Raw genomic sequence first — 19,458 nt, forward strand, 5'->3', positions numbered from 1 at the left:
CATCGCCCGCCTGCTAGCCAGCCAAGAAATACAACTAAAATTCATGCAAGAGACAAACTGCGAACTCATTCTACCTCTAAGCTTGATAAGGATGATAAGCAGAGCAGAAAGCATAAAACCTTTGTTTTCATGTCTTAAAACCCACAAAAATATTCTGTGCAATGCACCAGCAACTCTACCTTCCTCCATTGTTTTGTTAAGGGAAATTTAATCCAACTAATCTGTAACCATAACTGCTAAATGAGAGCAGTGATATCTTTGCCTGTGAATGCACTCAAAAATGAATCACTGACATATTAAAAACTAGCATGGTCTAAACGCCAACCATCTGTTTTCTTCATATCTTCGTTAGTCTCAATTTTTCATGTTTATAGCTACCTATGATTTCCATTCCCACTACAATAGTTCCACTGGAGTAAGGAACTTGAACAGCTGAGTGAAAAAAAAAAATGTTACAGGAGGCAGCCAGCTTGGAGACTATATAGCATGGCACTACAGGTTGAACCTCTCTAATCATGGACTCTCTTGTCCAGCAAACTCCAGAATCTTGCATGATTTTAGTTAGCTGGACAACCACTTATGATGGGTGTGGCCAAGTTTTCTATGGCCCCATGAAGTTTGCTTACAGCCACCAGTCCTGGCTCTCAATGTTCTGTGATGTTAGTTAGCTGTAATTTACCCCTAAATGTCTTCTAAGAGACCAGTAAGCAGTAGAACTATTGGTAACGTGCTAGAAAATACTGACCTCCCACCCTCCAGTAAATTCTCTCGTCCAGCACTAGTCAGGTCCCAAGGGTGCCAGATGAGAGGGATTCAACCTGTACTACATAAATCTGCAGTTTCTTAACAAAAATGAAAATTCTTAGATAGAGAATGTTACTAAGTCACAGTAAAATATGAAAGATGTTGCAGAGTGCAACACATCACTATGCAGGATCAACCAGCAATGCTGTATATATAATTACCAGTACACCTAAAAAAAAGTGCTCAGCCCCTCCCCTAATTTTTAAAGAAAATCCACGATACAGCACCTACCACCTAGTCAGGCTAGTTCACCCTTGCAGTCCCTCAAAAAGACCATCACTTACCTATCACGTAGGGCTGAAGTGTGAATATATGGAGCAATAATCTATATGATAAATTCAGTTTGCCCTCTCTCTCTCTCTCTCTCTCTCTCTGAACAGCTCACTTGCACCACTGAACGCAAAACCATCTCCACAGCGGTTCCCTTATAGCTTTGTACTCTCTGAATCTCCTAGATCTACTTCTATTTCCAAACCTCTAAACCATTTTAAGCAGTCATGTTTTAAAACATATGGGGAGGCTATACCTTTCTCATCTGCCCCTGATAAATTCACATCCCCATGCAAAAATACATTAGAAAAATTTGAGAATAGACAATAATTTCAGATATCATAATTGGAATGTATGATCCAGTATTTTATGACCCACAAGACTTAGAAAACAGGAAATATGAAGAGTTCCAGCTTCTCATTAGAATACATATAATTTGCTGCTAATTCTAGAAGGTTAAAGCCCACCTCCACCCCAAAAACAGAAGTCAATTTTCAAGAGATTTCCCCATTTTATTAGCTGCAATTTCATCTCCCTCAGATACCTGGACAGATTGACGTATTTAACCTTACCAAGGAGAAATATGATGAAATATCTACAAATACATATTTTTGAACTGTAAAATAACATTTTGTAAACCAAGGGACATATGCTTGCGGCTTAAAATCTTGCAATGAAACACTAAAAGCTTTAAAACAAATTTTAGTTTGTGTACACCAAATCTCTTGCAAAAACACTCAGAAGCATAAGTAGGAATTCATTTTATACTGTTCTTCATCCACACCGTCCCCCCACTACCACTCTCTGCTAATCTTTTGGAATAAATTAGACTAAGCTTTATGAAACGAAGTCTGAGTTCCTAATGCCTGTATAGTGCATTATAGAACAGTGCCATAATCCTAACAGAGGCCTTGGGAGCCACTACAGTATAAATGACATTTTAAAATTTGTACAGATATTTTTCAACTCTGAACTACTTATGATATGGAGAGACAATGCAGTTAGAGTCAGGAGTACATTTCCAAATGAAATAAGAAAGTAGCTAGTTTTTATTAAGTGCTGCCTATATGAGAAGACAGGTGTGATACCTGTCCCAAAGAGACTAGAATGAAAAGCAGAGAAGTATATGGAAAGACCCAGACAACAAATGCACTGCAACCCTACAGATACCTGCCGCCATGGACCACAGATGGATGCAGATCCAAATTTTCCTATCTAGAGCCCTGCAAAATTTGCAGATATCTGTTTTAGAGCCACAGACCAAGTTTGCGGATCATGGATCGGATGTAGATACAAATGTTGTAATTCAACAATTAAAATTTATGCCATGGGAGGCAGTGGGTTGGCGGGGGGCGGGGGGGGAGCATTATTTTGATTTGTTAAATACATACTATTATAGGTTTATATGTCTGCAGATGCTGAAAAAGACTTGCCATAGCAAGATGATTTTTAAGGATGCATGGCAAAATTCAGTATTGTTTAATGGGCTTCTTACATGAAGCCATGTTTTACAACCCTGTCAGTGAGTTTTTGAAGCATCATGCCACACAGTCACAATCAACTGCACAAGCCTCAAACTGAAAAATATTCAGTGTAGATGGTGGCCGTATCAGACACCATACATTACAAAAAGGCAATAAAACCGCGCTTTAAAAATTCTGAATTGAAAAAACCCTGAATAAGGTGATAAGGACTGACAGGTATTTCTGGTGCCAGGTAGTGAGGGCCATGTTCTCCACGTTCCCTGGTGACAAAAGGTCATCTTCAGGCAAGGCCAATTTCAAAATATAATGATTTATTTCAAAATCATTTAGATTACATTCCATAGTTATTTGTGCACCTTACCATCCATTCAGATATAATAACATCCACCTTCTTTACAGGCAAATCAACTTCTTCAATTCTTCCTTTGACTAGGGTAATGGTATCTTCAAGGTTATTCAGCCTGCAAGTTACAATTTCACAATATCAGTGACAGAGAACCCCAAATGATACCCCCCCATGGTGAGGTTCAATAAAGTAGAACATTTATCCTAAATATTTATATTTTCCATGTTCTCCTTTCTAAGGGGTAAAACATTCTTCTCTTCTATGCAGTAAAGAATCAGTGGTTGAATAAGATTTCAGACAACTTAGGGCTTACTCCTTGGAAACTTGGGCTCTAATCTTCCTCTTTTGAGTCATCTTTCAAAACAGCAAAGAGTATATTAAAACTTCCAGAAACTCTCAAGCAAGTAACAAGTAAAACACAGCAGTCAGTAGATCAATAGGGAGATCCCCAGAAGCACGGCACAAAGTTGTTGGCTTAAAAACACAGAAAAAAAAAAATACAATGACATACAACTTCCCCTTTTTTTCCAGTTATGGGTTTGCCGTTCTCTCTCTCTAGGCTGCTTCAATAAGCCTGAAGTGTTGTGATGAATGCACGCTAATGAGTGACGAGCTTCTCACAACAGCAATTTTAGCAAAAACAAATTGCGTGCAAACAAAACCAACTGCAAAGTCACTGAGAACAACTGCGCTCCATAGATCAATAATATTATTCTACAACAAAAGCATTTTCCTCATTGTGCTTTCCACAACAGTGTTATCCGCAATGTTTAATAACTGCGGTATTCCTATATTAACTTACACACAATTCATAGTAGAAACACGTTCAGTACAAAAGCACGCTTCGCCATCTCACTGCAGTTTTTTTTATAAAAAGAAATCACCATTTAAAGGCTAAACAACTTGAGTTATAATATTTGCATTCCCTGTAGTGCCCCATATCAATCCTTCTTGTATGTGCATTATCATGACAGCTAATGTTAGAGAGGACAGAATAATTACTTGCACCAGAAAAATTTATTTCTCCACAATTCTTATCTCTGCCCCTCTTCTGGCTGTATTACTCCTACAATCTCTCCACACCTCACTTTCAGCATAAGCCAGTATTCTCATTAAAAAAATTAAGCTAGGGAACAATAGCAAGAGACAATATGAGAGAGAAACTGAAAGGGTGATGGGCTACAGGGAACAGTTTAATGAGGGGGCAATTAAGTATTGACTAAAGCTCTAAATTTTCTTTTAACATATTTTGAGAATCTACAACACTAATAGCAATAAAGGTGAAAAACAGAATTGTTTCAGCAACTAAACATGAACTAAAATAAGTTAATATTTGATGAATGAGAAATTGTAAACAGACTAACAACTCCAAGAAGCAGTTCAAGCTAGCCAAGGCAAAGGACAAAATATATGTGCAGGAGAGACATTAAATTGGAAAATGGAAAATCCATTATAGCTATTACTTGTGCAAAGTGCAATATATTAGTACACAGTAATTTATTTACTGCGTTTCTCAAAAACACAGGGATCTCATCTGAGAGGTCTACTTTTGTTTTCAACTCTATAGTGACAACTTCAAAACACACATCACAAATAGAAACTCAATGGACAGCAATTCGATATTCAAGATTAGGAGCACAGTTCGTTATCTAACGAGTCTAAGGGGCCATGGGGATAATTTTCAGACTCAGAATCCTAATTTACACCATGATTAAAATCACTAAACTTTTACACTAATTTTCACCATGACTTTGAACTATGCATCAGTTAAACCAGATTCATTGACCTCGTCCACATACTACTAATTAGCAGAGTAGCTGTACTACTTAGAGGCCAACTGCACTGAAGTCATGACTCTGTCACAGGTGAGGTGAGCACACTTGCCTCCAATATAGCAGTCATGCCAGCAAAACCTCCTGCATTACTCCTAACCTTGTTGTTTTATGATACTACAATAAACATTCATCACATGATGAACCTGACAGTTATGCCCTTTTCAACAAAGTTACAGCTATGGTATTATAAGTGGACTGAATGCAGAAGTAGGAGAAATAAAACCATTTTACAGCAGAAGTAACCAAACATGTAGCCTCACACCAAGGGATCATTCATCACTGTCACAGAATCAGTTCTGGTTTAAGTTCCCTCTTGCTTCAAGTAGAAGAAGTGATATGTAGACAGGTATTTTCATCATTCCCTAAGCTGAAAATGGGGTATATATGTAGTACTTTCTATACCCTTAGGCTAGTGCTACACTCGCCCCAAGTGCCAGCAACTTGATGCAAATGAGCAGTCTCAAAAATGCAAAATAGCCACCATTTGCTTATTCAATTAGTTCATTTGCATATTCACAGCAGAAAACAAGCAATGAAGATGTGGTTCTGCCAGCAGAAACCCTGTCACCAGCCCCTTATGCCTGTAAGAAGATCAGGGATAAGAGGCTGCCGACAAACGGGGTTTTTGCTGGCAGAACCAAGTCTTCACTGTTTTCTGCCATTCATATATGCAAATGAGCATCCACTTTGCATTTTCAGACTGCTCATTTTCATCAAGCTGCCAGCACTAAGGGAGAGTGTAGCACTAGCCTTAGCGTAAAATAATGAACAACCCTAAATGACAAGTCACCTAAAGTAGCATCAACAGAGCGTATTCCCACTCCCAAAACTCCAGAAACTCTCTGGAAAAGTGCTAGTTCTTCTACAAGAAAAGCAGTTTAGTCAAAGTGCTCTGAAATGCTTAATACTGTAACTGCTCTAGAGTTATTTTTTATAGAGGCAATTGACTTTCAAAGAAAAATGTTATAGTACCACAGCATGTCTTGTCTGTATCACTACATTTTGTGTAAAGAAGAAAAAAAGTGTCTTTCTAGCCAGGACTCTACTTTCGGCAGTCACGCTCTGTCGGCAACTGCTCTTACAATGTGCTTGCCATCTCCCTCATATCCAGGCCAACCATATTCTGAACAGCTACTTTGAAAGAATCACAGGGAACCAGTCACTCTTTCCACCAGCATCTCCCAACACATTACTTCGCACTCCATTAGTCTCATGTTGCTCATGCATCCACTTCCACTCTTCAGATTCCAAAGTCCCCTCCCCCACATCCCCATTCTACTTCTACACAGGGCCACACAGGGACCAGTGAAACTGGGAGCACTTGTTCCTGATGACTTTGAAGTGTTTTTTAAACAAAGGGTTTGCTGACAGTAATGAAAATTAATGTTAGCAACATAGTAATGTTCCCCTCCAGCAAGTGAGAAAACAGATAGAGGACAATTAGTCTTACTTTATATAGGTAAGAGAGTGACAAAATGCAGTAAGAAGTAAGTGGCCATCTTGTAATTTATGCCACAAAAGAGAGAGTCCATGAAAGTCTATATAGCCAACTAACTTGTAGCAAGCACTCTAGTATGGTTTGGATCTCAACAACAGACTCACTTTTGTAAGACATCTTCTTCACAATAAAGTCAACTGATTATTATATATACATACACATATTTTATATACATTCTTAAAGTAAGTCAGTCAGCAAGGTAAGTCACCCTCCTTAAACCAGAAGAAAAGTGTAAAATGAGCTAAAACACTTTAAAAAACAAACAAACAAAAAAAAACCCTCATTGTTAAGGACTAACAAGGATTTCAACCACAGACTAGTACAAAACACACACAAAATTAAATATGACTACACTGAATATTAAAGTGGATCCAAATTGTAACAACTTAGTGCAATGCAACCCTTCAGTAATTCATCTTCTAGTATAGAAGTCAGCAAACCCTGGCATGGGTACCACAACTGGTATGCAAGCCAATTTTCGTCAGCAAACAAGGCGGGAGCTCAGCCCTGCCCCTCCTCCACCCATGCAGCTGGAAGTCTGCTCAAAGCGATGCCGCCTATGGATTAACAAAAGACCAGCTAATGCTACCAACCACCATCTAAATTGGTAAAGCTCTGCATCTTAATTTATTTATTAATGAAGTTGTTGTAAGTAAAACTATTAGTGACCTTACAAAATATCACAGGCACTTGGACCATACATAGAGGTCAAAAGGTCAAATTTCAGCACTGCCTCGGAAAGGTTGCTGACCCTTGCTCTAGGATCTTACTGTACCCTAAAATTGCAGCCCTTGGTGGAACTGCTAATAGAAGCACTAGCACAGGAAAGGCACTAGTGTGTACTTTCTGTTTATCCTTCCCAAAAATACAGGCATTCAGTCTCAGCCAATGCTGATTAAAAGGGAAGATTTTTATAGACATGAATACATTTCATGACTGGTAACTCACAACAGCAGCTTTAATCACTAAAAATCACTTACATTACAGCACAGTAATTTCAGAATATTTCCTACCTAATGATGTCCATTGCCTGATAAACAATTTCAGACTGGTCAACTCCAATCACCTTCTTTGCACCTGCTTTAGCAGCAAACATGGAGAGTATTCCGGTTCCACAGCCAACATCCAAAACCACCTGAAAACAAAGAAGGTAGAATTTACTCTTTTAGCTTATTTTCCTTCCAAACACCACAAACTTTTTCATTATCTTTGTAGGAGCCATATCGTAATAGGAAGAATTACGCTGTACAAAATAACATCAGTCTCAAAACCCAACCATGATCCAATCATCCATTACACCTGATGAGACATTAAAAACAATCATCTTATAAAAGGAGTATCTCCGAAAACCAGGTAAAGGTAACAGATTAGCTCTACCCGAAGATTAACTCATTTAGGAGTCATAACATTTACATGCAATTATTTGGGAATACAATACTCAAACTACTCAAAAAATAGGAAAGTTGCATAACTAGGATAGGCAGGAAATTAGAGATTAGAATCAATATCACAAGAGTGTTCAGGCTGTCAGAATTTAAACTAGCACTGGTATGGAAAAACTTGCATTCCAGCAGTACCATTCATGGCATTGACATTTCTGAACATTATCATTATGACCCTACTCACAGATTTACCTGGCATTGTCCAAGTCCTTAATTCAATTATGGGTACTTGGGGGAGGGAAAATAAGAGGAAAATGTGCATGCTTTATTTAAATGATTTTATTGTTCAGAGTACACAGTGTTATCCTTATGAAGTTAATTTTTATTTTGGATTTCTTAAAAAAGTGGATTGCTGAAATTTGTCCATTTAATTTTTTTTAAATGGGAATTCCATCAAGCAATAGCCCAGTGGTTTGAGCATTGGCCTTGTAAACCCAGGGTTGTGAGCGCAATCCTTGGGAGGCCATTCAGGGGCCTGGGGCAAGAGGGTAGGGGACTGGACTCCATTATTTCTCCAAATCCCTTCCAGCTCTATGAGATGTGTGTGTATTTTGCGCTTCATCCTTATAAACTCTTATCACATTTTAGGGGGAGAAAAAAAGAGGTGGGGTGCCTAATGTCAATTTGGTTTCCAACATTTTCTTCTAGTTTTCAAACCATGAACATTAATTTAACTGTGCTAAAAACAGAGCACTACTCCAAATTTCTCTGTTTTATCTCTTTTACGTAAGGTTTATTGAGAAGCCATCCTATTCCAGGTTCATTCTATTTTTCTAGTTCATTGTGGTTCTTTCAACATTCATTCAGTTATGCCAATTTTGAGGACTATACTTGATTTTGTAATGGTCTATTTTCTGTTTGGTTTTATAAGAAACAAACCCATTCCAAGCACATCCTGTTTTCCTGACATGACCAAACCCTTACATTGCTTTAAGTCGTAATGGCTACATCTACACGTGCACGCTACATCGAAACAGCTTATTTCGATGAATAACATCTACACGTCCTCCAGGGCTGGCAACGTCAACGTTGGGCAGCACCACATAGAAGTAGGCGCTGCGAGGGAACGTCTACACGCCAAAGTAGCACACATCGAAATAAGGGTGCCAGGAACAGCTGCAGACAGGGTCACAGGGCGGACTAGCACTTCCGGGACAACAGCTAGCCGCTCCCTTAAAGGGCCCCTCCCAGACACACTCAGCCTGCACAGCACACGGTCTGCAGAGCCATAGGCACGCACACCTCGAGCGACGCAGTCATGGACCCCCAGCAGCAGCAGCAGCCACCGCCGTCACCAGAGGTCCACAGCTGCTCCATGCCATGCAGGAGGCAGCTGAGCACCTCCTTGCCACAGAGGAGGAGCTGCCCGCAGGGGAGGAGGACACAACCCCCAACCCTGCAGCACCCCGCCTTCCCCTCCCCGCCCCCGCCGCACACGCCGCCGGCTGTGGAGCTACACCACGAGCACCGACTGGTGGGAGCGGCTGGTGCTCGGAGAGTGGGACGACGACCGCTGGCTCCAGAACTTTGGCATGAGCCGGCAGACATTTCTGGAGCTATGCCAGTGGCTCACCCCCGCACTGAGGCACCAGGACACCGCCATGCGGCATGCCCTCAGCGTCGAGAAACGGGTCGGCATCGCTGTCTGGAAGCTGGCCACTCCAGACAGCTACCGATCTGTGGGCCAGCAGTTTGGCGTCGGCAAGGCCACCATCGGGGCTGTCCTCATGGAGGTAAGAGGACCCACGGGGGGAGGGGGAGGCAGCCCTGGCAGGGGAGGGGGACCCTGGCAGGGGAGGGCCACACACACCCTGCACACCCCTCATTGGTGCTGTCCCATGTGCTTCCCCTGCAGGTCGTCCGCGCCATCAACGCCCTGCTCCTCCACAGGCTCGTGAGGCTTGGGGACCCAGATGCTGCCATCGCGGGCTTTGCCACCCTGGGTTTCCCCAATTGCTTCGGGGCTCTGGATGGGACCCACATCCCCATCTGCGCCCCAGAGCACAGTGGAAGACGCTACTTAAACAGGAAGGGCTACCACTCAGCGGTTCTCCAGGCCTTGGTGGACAGCCGAGGCCGTTTCCTGGACATTTATGTGGGCTGGCCTGGCAGCACCCACGACGCCCGGGTATTCTGGAACTCGGGCCTGTACCATTGGCTGGAAGCAGGGACCTACATCCCTCAGAGGAAGATCCCTGTGGGAGACACCACCATGCCCCCCTGCGTCATCGCAGATGCGGCATACCCTCTCCGGCCCTGGCTCATGCACCCGTACACAGGCCATCTGTCTGCCAGCCAGCAGCGCTTCAACCAGCGCCTGAACCACACGCACCAGGTGGTGGAGTGCACATTTGGCCGCCTCACAGGGCGCTGGAGGTGTCTCCTCACCCGCCTTGATGCGGGCCCCACCAACATCCCCCAGATTGTGGGCGTGTGCAGCGCCCTACACAACCTGGTGGAGAGCAAGGGGGAGGCCTTCTTTCAGGGCTGGGCTGTGGAGGCCGGCAGGGCCGATGTGCAGCCACCCGCTGCCCCCAGTCGCCAGGTGGACCCTGAAGGGACCCGGGTCCGGGAGGCCCTGCGGGCCCAGTTCAATGAGGCCGTGGGGTGAACGCTGGCAGGACCCCACTGCCCCCCGATCCTCCACGACATTCCCTGCCCCTACGCCCACACCACAGAGCACCCAAGAGCACACCCCCCCACTTTTCTTGTAAATAAAAGCAGACATTTGTTCGTCAAATCAAATATCTGTAGAACTCTTATTATTATTATCAAGACTAACTATTTACAGGCAAAATCAAACATATATATATGTATTATAAATAAGGATAAGATAAAAGGCGAAGACAAGGAAGGGGAGAACTATGTACATGGGGGGGGCAAGGATCAGCATAGCAACGGGGTCTAATATAAAAACTATTTACAAAATAACATAAAATGGGGGGGAATATATACAAAGGGGGAGGGTGGGGGCCACGTCCTGGGCCCCACACCCCCTAATGTCCAGCGCTGGGGGTGGGCGGCCGCGATCCACGCCTTGGCCTCAGCCCTGGCCGGGGCTGGCTGGGAGCCGGCCGGACCGGTAGATATGGCCAGCGGGTGTCAGCTGGCCCCAGGTCCCTCTCGGCGGCGGGTGGCAGTGCGACGGTGGACGGCGCAGTGGGTGGAGTAGGCAGGGAGGGCGCAGCGGCGGCCGGCGCGGCATGGGGGGGCCAGGTAGTCGGCAATACGGTCAAAGGTCCACATGAATGCCCCCCCATGCCTCCTGGCGCCAGGCCAGTGCCCGCTCCTGCAGCTGGAGGTGGAGCTCCTCCACCTGCAGCCGCTGCTCGGTGACCTCCAGCTGCCGACAGTGGATGGCCAGCAGCTGGGGGTCCGTCGCTGTCGGGTGGTGGTGCTGGGTCCGCCGTCTTCCCCGCCGTGGGGCTGGTCGGTCCTCCACCGAGGGGCTGGCCTGGAGTGATGGCCCCTGAGGGCTGTCCGGGACCACTGACACCTCGCCGGCGCTCTCCGGTCCTTCTGATGGTGCAGCTGTGGAACACAGTAGGGGGGGAAGAAGAGTGGGAGACAGCCGTTAGTGTGGGCCCCGAGCCGTGGCCCTTGTCCCCCCACCCCTCTGCTGCAGGTTCCCCATCCCCGTCCCCGGGAGATGCTGCTGCTGCTGGGTGTCCCACTCCCTCCCCCCGGGGGACCCTAGAGGTTCCGCTCCCCCCAGCCCCGGGGATGGGGCATGGCACTGTCGTGCAGGGGGGCAGGGGCTGATACACTCTTCTGAGGGACATGCCACTGCTGTCCTTGGGGCCATGGTCATCTGGGCATGTGGAGGGCCCTGGTCATATCTATTACCCCCACCCCTCAACCCCGGGGGGGGTACATACCTGATGGTCCACTCCCACGGTCGGGGGACACCCAGTGGGCGGACGCCCGGCTGGAGCTCCTCGAGGGCAGCACGATCCGCAGGCCAGCGTCGCTGGAGGAGGACTCCCCATCCTCCTCCAGTGCCCCGGGTGTGGGCTCCTGGGGGGGCCGGGCCCCCAGGGTGCGGGGCTTGCCTCCGGGGCGGACTCCACCTCCGGGGCCTGTTGGGGCTCGTCGGCCGATGTATGAAGCATGGCCGGAGGGGAGGAGGTGTGCCGGGGGCCCAGGATGTCCCCGAGCTCCCTGTAAAAGGGGCAAGTGACGGGGGCGGCCCCAGATCGGCCGGCCGTATCCCGGGCCCAGGCGTAACCCTGCTGCAGCTCCTTCACTTTACTCCGGACATGATCCGGAGTGCGGGCAGGGTGACCCCGGGCGGCCAGGCCCGCGGCCAGCCGAACGAATGCATCCGCATTCCGCCTCTTCCTCCCCATTACCTGGAGCACCTCCTCCTCACTCCAGAGCCCCAGCAGGTCCCGAAGCTCGGCCTCCGTCCAGGAGGGGCCCTGCTGCTGCTTCCTGGCCTGGCCGCCAGCCTGCGAACCCTGGCTCCCCTTGGGGGGGGGTGCCCTTGGGGCGCTTAGGGGGCTGGGGGGCAGCCATCACAGCTGGGGGGGCGTCTGTGGCTGCGGAGGAGCGTGCAGGGTAGCCGCATGGCAATGCTGCTGCCTGCACGTTCTCTCAGCTTCCTGCACAGGAAGGCAGGGGGTGGGGAGCTTTAAGGGGCCGCTGCATGCGGCCACCATCGAGCTCAGGGGCTGGAGAGAGCATCTCTCAACCCCTCAGCCGATGGCCGCCATGGAGGACCCCGCTATTTCGATGTTGTGGGACGCACAACAACTACACATTCCCTACTTCGACGTTGAACGTCGAAGTATGGCGCTATTCCCATCCCCTCATGGGGTTAGCGACTTCAACGTCTCGCTGCCTAACGTCGATGTTAACTTCGAAATAGCGCCCAACACGTGTAGCTGTGATGGGCGCTATTTCGAAGTTGGCGCTGCTACTTCGAAGTAGCCGGCACGTATAGACGCGGCCAATAAGAGGAAGCTATATACTGAATTTGGTGGTTCTAGATCAGGAGTTATTGAAGTGTTCTTGATCAAACAAATAAACTCTCTAAAATATATAATAGATGTGGTAATTTGTAATTTTGCTCTAAAGATCCATTACAAGCACAAACTTTTCATAGAAAAAGCCTGGATAAGAATTTTTAGAACAGCCTTTGCAAAGCCCTGAGTTATATACAAGAATAAAGAAGTAGATGAAAGAATGACTATTAAAAATGAAAATAAAGTTCTTAAGTGTTGCTTTATGAGCCAACCCTGTTTGTACAAAGGTACTTATACTCTGCAAACACCTTTAAATGTCTACTTTCCAAGCAGAGAATAAGCTTACAGCCACAGTGATTATTCAAAACTCAAGAATTAAATAGCGGTTGGGATTGCCGCGCAAGTACCAGAATTTTTTTTTTTTTAAATATTTGCCCAATACATTGCTCAATTCTTAACCAACAGTACATAAAACTAAAAAAAAAAAAAAAGCATGCCCCCTGACTTGCTTGCCTCTCTGCTTACATAACTGCCATTTTACATTTTCTCCATTAGCCTCATTTGGGTACATACTCCACAAGGGAAATTCAGCGTATTTCCCTCAGGTAGTTCTACAATTCAAATTACAAGTAGAAGGCTAGGAAGAACTTTCACCATTCGTAACACCAGAGAAGGCATTCTGTCTCACACAACCTTCTGTCAGCTGGAAGAGCTGAAGCATTGCTTTGGGAGGCTTGCAAACAAGTGGATTGGGCTGAGTGTTCATCAGTATCCTAATAACCTCAGGGAAACCCTATGGCTTTAAAAAACTTGGGGTTTTTAAAATGAAAGGTCATCATTTGCCAGCATGCAAAAAATAAGGGTATGGCAACAGAACCTCAAAATGAATTTGACATAGAAACATACTCGGTCAGCTGGTGGTTGAATGCCAAGTATAGTTAAGCCTCCCCACGCTTGGAACCTGACTGGTGTCAGATGGGAAAATTTGCTAGTCCATGGGAGGTCAGTATTGGCCGTCAGGATTACCAACACTTCCACTGTTAACTGGGCTCTTAGAAAACATTTAGGGGTCAATTACAGCTAAATAACAGCAGCACAGAACATGGAGAGCCAAGACTGGTGGCTGTAAATAAACTTTATGGGACCACAGGAAACTTGGCCACACTCACGGTAAATGGTCATCCAGCTAACTAAAACCATGCTGGATTATGGATGTTGCCAGATAAGAGAGTTCCAGATTAGAGAGTTTCAACCTTTAGGATACATTTGGTGAAGTGTTCAGAGTCAGCACAGGAGACAGATACTCTGGAGGCCCAAGTTCAATTTCTAACTTCCACTGAATTTCTATACAATTCAGCAAGTCACTTTGAGATTCACCATGTCTAGCGCATATAGAGGGAAGAAAGGGCTTGGATGGAGAATGGGAATCAAAAAGAGCCTCCCCCATCTTCCTCTCCATGCCTGGCTCATGCCAAGGTATCACATCAGTAAATCTAACATTTCGCCCTGCTAACTAGAACCTGGGAAGAGCCTCCTTAAAAGTCGAAGGAGAGAAGATGGGTATAGTTCCCCTCCCCCATTTTGCTCTTGCCAGCAGAGAGAGAGAGGCACAGCAGGGAATGCATCTGCAGCCATTAAAAGACATTCCCCTTTTAGCTAACTTAACCAGGCAGAATTTCTCCAGAGTGCCGCAGTCTGGTTGTTATGTGTCACGCAGATTTTAATTCTCAAGTAACAGCTTAAGAGCCATAATGACTCAATTCCTACCTCACTTTCCCCACCTACAACATGGGACTACAACACTCCACCTTTGAAATATAAATGAAAGTTGCTGTTGTCAGTGCAAAGTAGTGAACCTTAACTGCAGGACTGAATGGAAATGAGAAACCTTGAATAACAGCTGATCAGGTTTTCACAGTGACTTCAACAGTGAAATTAACATGAACCATATTGGCAACTGCCAAGATACCTGACCTAGAACTTCCAGACTCCAGGGCCAGTTGCTTCCCAGTCTGCCCAATTCCCACAGTCTGCAGACAAAGATTTCAGACTCCCTGCTATGATGTTGTGTGCCTAAGACAGAAAGCCACAGATTGAGCCAGGGCTCCCAAGGCCACCAGCTACATTGGCAAGAAGTCAGTAAACCCCAAGGCTCTGGCTACACAGTAATATCAACTTGAGTCTGTAAGACCTAAGCCAGTGGGCTTGTTTGTAAGCCTACATTTGAGCATCCACACCGGACACTGACGGGGTCTCACATCCATGCTCATGGGTCCACACTTAAATTACACTGACCCCTCCTCCTACTGTCAATCAATTTATCCCAGGCTTCCTAGTGTCCTCCCAACAGCTCTCGACATTTATTCATGGTGCGCTTTGCGAAAAATCAACTGTCAATGTTACAACTTGACAACACAGCCAGACAAACCATCTACTTGGTCAGCACACGTCTGGCTGCTAAGTCCAGCAATAGAGTGATCCCTGTTTGAAGAACCTGTTCTGCTTTCATTTTCACTCCTGTGTCAAATGGACAAAGCATCCGTGAGATGCTGGTGGACATTTCAGTGGCATTTTTCCGATCTGCTGTTGGAAAAGGACAGTGACAACAGACTCGAACTGGCTGAATCATTGCTGATGTCCCCTGTATTGGCTAGGGCTTCCAGAGCACCAGCACGGACTGGTGGGATCATCACCATGTGGACACAGGATAATCAGCAGTGGGTCCAGAACTTTCACCTGAAGAAAAAAGGATTCCTGAAGCTTCACAGGCTGCTTGTCCTACTCTCCAGCATGAGGGTACATGCACAAGGAAGGCCATGATGGTCCAGAAACACACTGCTACTAACCAGTTTGGTTCTGGAATGTCAATTGTGGGTAAAGTGGTGGTAGAGGTTTCTGAGGCAAGCAAGCATCTGGAACATTCATCCTAAGTTCACCACAGAAATGCTTCACTGAAAAATACACCCTTTGTTGAAACATGAATACATTTACACATGGACTAGAGACAAACACACATGAAAATACAGAATCCAAGAACTGCACAGCCAGAGCTCCTTTCCACTGCACACGTCTGGACTGCATAAAACCACCCTCATGAATTCATTACCCACCATCATCATTCCTCTTTCCTTCACCCCCTGCCATTTATTGCTTACAGGAGACTCATTTTGCTGTGGTATAGCTGGATTGCTCACTGCATCTCACTAAAGAAGAAGGCAATATGAAGGTTACTTTTAACATCCCAGCACATCTTTAAAAGAGTGCCTAGGAAAAATTTCATGATAAATACTCATTTAACTGTTTGTGCTTCATAGATCACCACTGTTAATTCCACTTGGTATGGGATGACACCATTTTGCAACCTAACATTAGCAAATACAGAAACTGGAACTATGCACTCCAACCTAAGAAGTCAGTTCCACGGCCACTGCCATTCCAGTGCAGTTTCAGCATGTGGCTGCTACAGGAGTCAGGATGAAGTCTTCTGGAGACAGGAACAGAAAATACTAGTGTTTCTCTAAGAGCTGAAATCTCATGTTTTCCCATGCTGTTGTCCTCCTCTTAAACAGCATTTCAGCTACAGGAAAAACCACGAAAGCTGGAAAATGGAGTTCAGAAATAAACCCCTGCAAAACAGTGATCATGCTTCACAACTGCACAGACAGGAGCAATCAACATTCATGGGAAAAATTAAAACAGATGGTATTTTGGACTATTAACCTGGTTAGTTAAAATCCAAATGGAACTCGCTTAGTAGGGGAACATGAGGAATGGAGTAAATAGGTAGAACAGTTGAGCTGGAGCACATCTGAAAACCGAAAGACAAAAAATAATCACCATTTAGCCCAAGGACAAAGGTCCACACTTAATGTATTCTTGCCGTGATCACATATGGCCTCTCACCAGATACCTGGAGCAGCTGAGCTGGTGATAGAACAGCACAGCAGCTACTGAATTCTGATTATCCTCTGCAATCGCATCCTAGGAAGCACGATTTCATACTAACAGAAAAGTAAGTTACAGTAAACTCTTTCATATCCAGCAGCCCTGGTAGGTTAGGGTTGGGGTTACGGTTAGGGTTAGGGTAGGTTGCCGTATATTCAAATATTCTGCATAATAGAGAAGTACACCCTGCACTGCATAACACTAAAGAAAAACAAAATTAGATATTAAGAAGCAAACAAAAATATATACAGATTACTTTATTTACCAACAACAGTCGTATTGTACACTGTAAACATACTTTATTTGCTGTATTTATTTGTATTTACTTTCACTATATTTATGGAAAACATAACTAAAATTTACTCATCATTAAAATGATGGTTATTTGAGAGTTCCAGATGACAGAATGCTGAATATGAAAGAGTGTACCGGGCTTTGTATTCAGGAAAGAAGCACTCAGCCAATCCAACCAATGGAATATATTCCCTGGAGGGATGAAAAATCATAGGAAGAGCTAAGTTATGAACAAATAACCTAAGGCCACGGTGTCCAATAAGTTCACTACTCGCCACATGTGGCGCATAGGACACTGCAGTGTGGTGAATGCATGCATCCCTAACTCATAAGAAAAGAGAAGTTACTCACCTGTGTAGTAACGATGGTTCTTCGAGATGTGTCCCCGTGGGTGCTCCACAGTAGGTGTCAGGCTCGCCCTGGCGCTGCAGATTGGAAATCTTTAGCAGTCTCCGTCGGGTAGTGCATGCGCCGATGCGTGCCAGCCCTTCGCGCACCTTCAGTCACATGCGTGATCCGGTCCCCGCCAGTTCCTTGACCAACCACCCCGGATGCTTCTGAAAAAACACGAAAACAGAGCTCCGAAGCGGGGAGGATGGGGAGCACCCACGGGGACACATCTCGAAGAACCATCGTTACTACACAGGTGAGTAAATTCTCTTTCTTCTTCGACTGGTCCCTGTGGGTGCTCCACAGTAGGTGACTACCCAGCAGTGACCCCAATTGAGGAAGTGGGTGTCCGCTTATGTGCAGCTTGCCCTTGATAGGACTGCTGTTGATAGGCGTGTACCCTCATCGAACACCCAGTGCATGGCATAATGCTTGGCAAAGGTGTCATAAGATGACCAAGTCGCCACTCTGCAGATGTCTTTTAACGCGATGCCTTTGAAGAAGGCCGTCGACGTTGCCATTGCTCTGGTGGAGTGAGCCCTGGGCAGAACTAGCAGAGGGGTCTTACTGAGCTCACAGCACAGTCTTATGCAGGATACAATGTGATTTGAAATTCCTTGTGAGGATATGCCTTCCCCTGTCGACCTGGGTGCGAGGCACACCAGGAGTCTGTCCGTTTTCCGAAAGGGCTTAGTTCTGTCTATGTAAAAGGCCAAAGCCCTCCTTATGTCTAGTAGGTGCAGCCATGCCTCTTTGCTGGAGTTGCGAGGCTTAGGATAAAATGAGGGTAATACTATTGGTTCGTTAATGTGGAACTCTGAGGAAACCTGTGGAAGGAAAGCCGGGTGTAATCGTAAGATCACTGCTTCTTTTGAAAATACTGTGCAGGGTGGCGTTGCCATTATTGCTGCGAGTTCGCTCACCCTGCGGGCTGACGCGATGGTGAGAAGGAAGGTTGTTTTCAGGGTAAGTAGCTGGAGGGGTACCGTGGCCAATGGTTCAAAGGGTGGTCCCGACAGCGTGTGGAGGACCAAGTCCAAATTCCATGACGGCAATAGCGGTTTCCAAGGGGGGTACAGGTCTACCAGCCCCTTTAAGAACCGTGTGACCATAGGATGGGCGAATGTAGTTGGTCCTTCCTCTTTATGCTGAAACGCTGATATAGCTACAAGATGGACCTTTAGAGAAGATAGGGAGAGTCTGTTTTGTTTCAGCTCCAGCAGGTAGTCTAGAATTGCAGTTATAGGGACGCCCTGAGGGGCCAACTGCTTGGAAGAGCACCAGGAGATGAATTGTTTCCACTTTTGTGCGTAAGTTCTTCTGGTGGAAGTCCTTCGACTGGACTCCAAGACGTGTTTCACTCCCTCCGAACATGTGCTCTCTAAGGCACTGAGCCATGGATTAGCCATGTCTGTAGGCAGAGTCTTTGAGGGTGTGGGTGCACTGTGGACCCCTGAGCCTGCGTGAGAAGGTCCGGCATTACCGGTAGGGGGAGTGGCGGGCAGCATGACATGCGCAGAAGTAGAGGAAACCATTGCTGTTGGTCCCAGGTTGGGACTATCAGTATTATGCATGCTCTCTCTCTTTTGGCTTTCTCTAGAACCTTGTGAATGAGTGACGTGGGAGGGAACGCATAAAGTAGAGGGCCCTTCCATGGCACCATGAAGGCGTCCCCCAAGGATCCCTGTCCTATGCCCACTCTGGAACAGTACCGAGGGCATTGTTGGTTGTTGTAAGTGGCAAACAGCTCAATTTGGGGAACCCCCCATTTGTGAAAAACTTGTTGGAGCAGATCGGCGCCGATCTGCCACTCGTGCGTGAGCGCAAATCGCCTGCTTAGCTGGTCCACCTTTACATTGTGGACACCGGGCAGGTATGAGGCTTTCAGCGTTATATTGTTGGCAATGCACCAGTTCCACAACCAGACTGCCTCCGCACATAGCGCACGGGCTCTGGCCCCTCCTTGCCAGTTGATATAAAACATGGTGGTGGTGTTGTTGGTATTTATCCCGACTACTTTGCCGTGCAGGTATTTCCGAAAACATCTGTACGTGTTGAACACTGCTCTGAGTTCTAGTATGTTTATGTGCAATGTCTTTTCCACGGGGGACCATAGCCCCTGAGTTACTTTGTCGCCGACGTGTGCTCCCCATCCCATGTGGGATGCGTCCGTCGTAAGAAAA

The 19,458-nt window shown here is 46.0% G+C and overlaps 1 protein-coding gene across 2 annotated transcripts in view; it reads right to left on the bottom strand.

Annotated features, from left to right (window-relative positions):
• PRMT3 (protein arginine methyltransferase 3) overlaps positions 1–19,458 on the bottom strand; it is a 116,835-nt gene that overhangs the window by 72,392 nt on the left and 24,985 nt on the right. For both annotated transcript variants that reach the window (XM_074999020.1, XM_074999019.1), the window contains 2 exons: positions 7,251–7,372; positions 2,920–3,019 (listed from right to left, as the gene is read on the bottom strand). In XM_074999020.1, coding sequence (XP_074855121.1) covers positions 2,920–3,019; positions 7,251–7,372 — 222 coding nt within the window. The remainder of the gene's footprint in view (positions 1–2,919; positions 3,020–7,250; positions 7,373–19,458) is intronic.

The sequence above is a fragment of the Carettochelys insculpta genome, chromosome 6, assembly GCF_033958435.1.
Source record: "Carettochelys insculpta isolate YL-2023 chromosome 6, ASM3395843v1, whole genome shotgun sequence".
Lineage (NCBI taxonomy): Eukaryota > Metazoa > Chordata > Testudines > Carettochelyidae > Carettochelys > Carettochelys insculpta.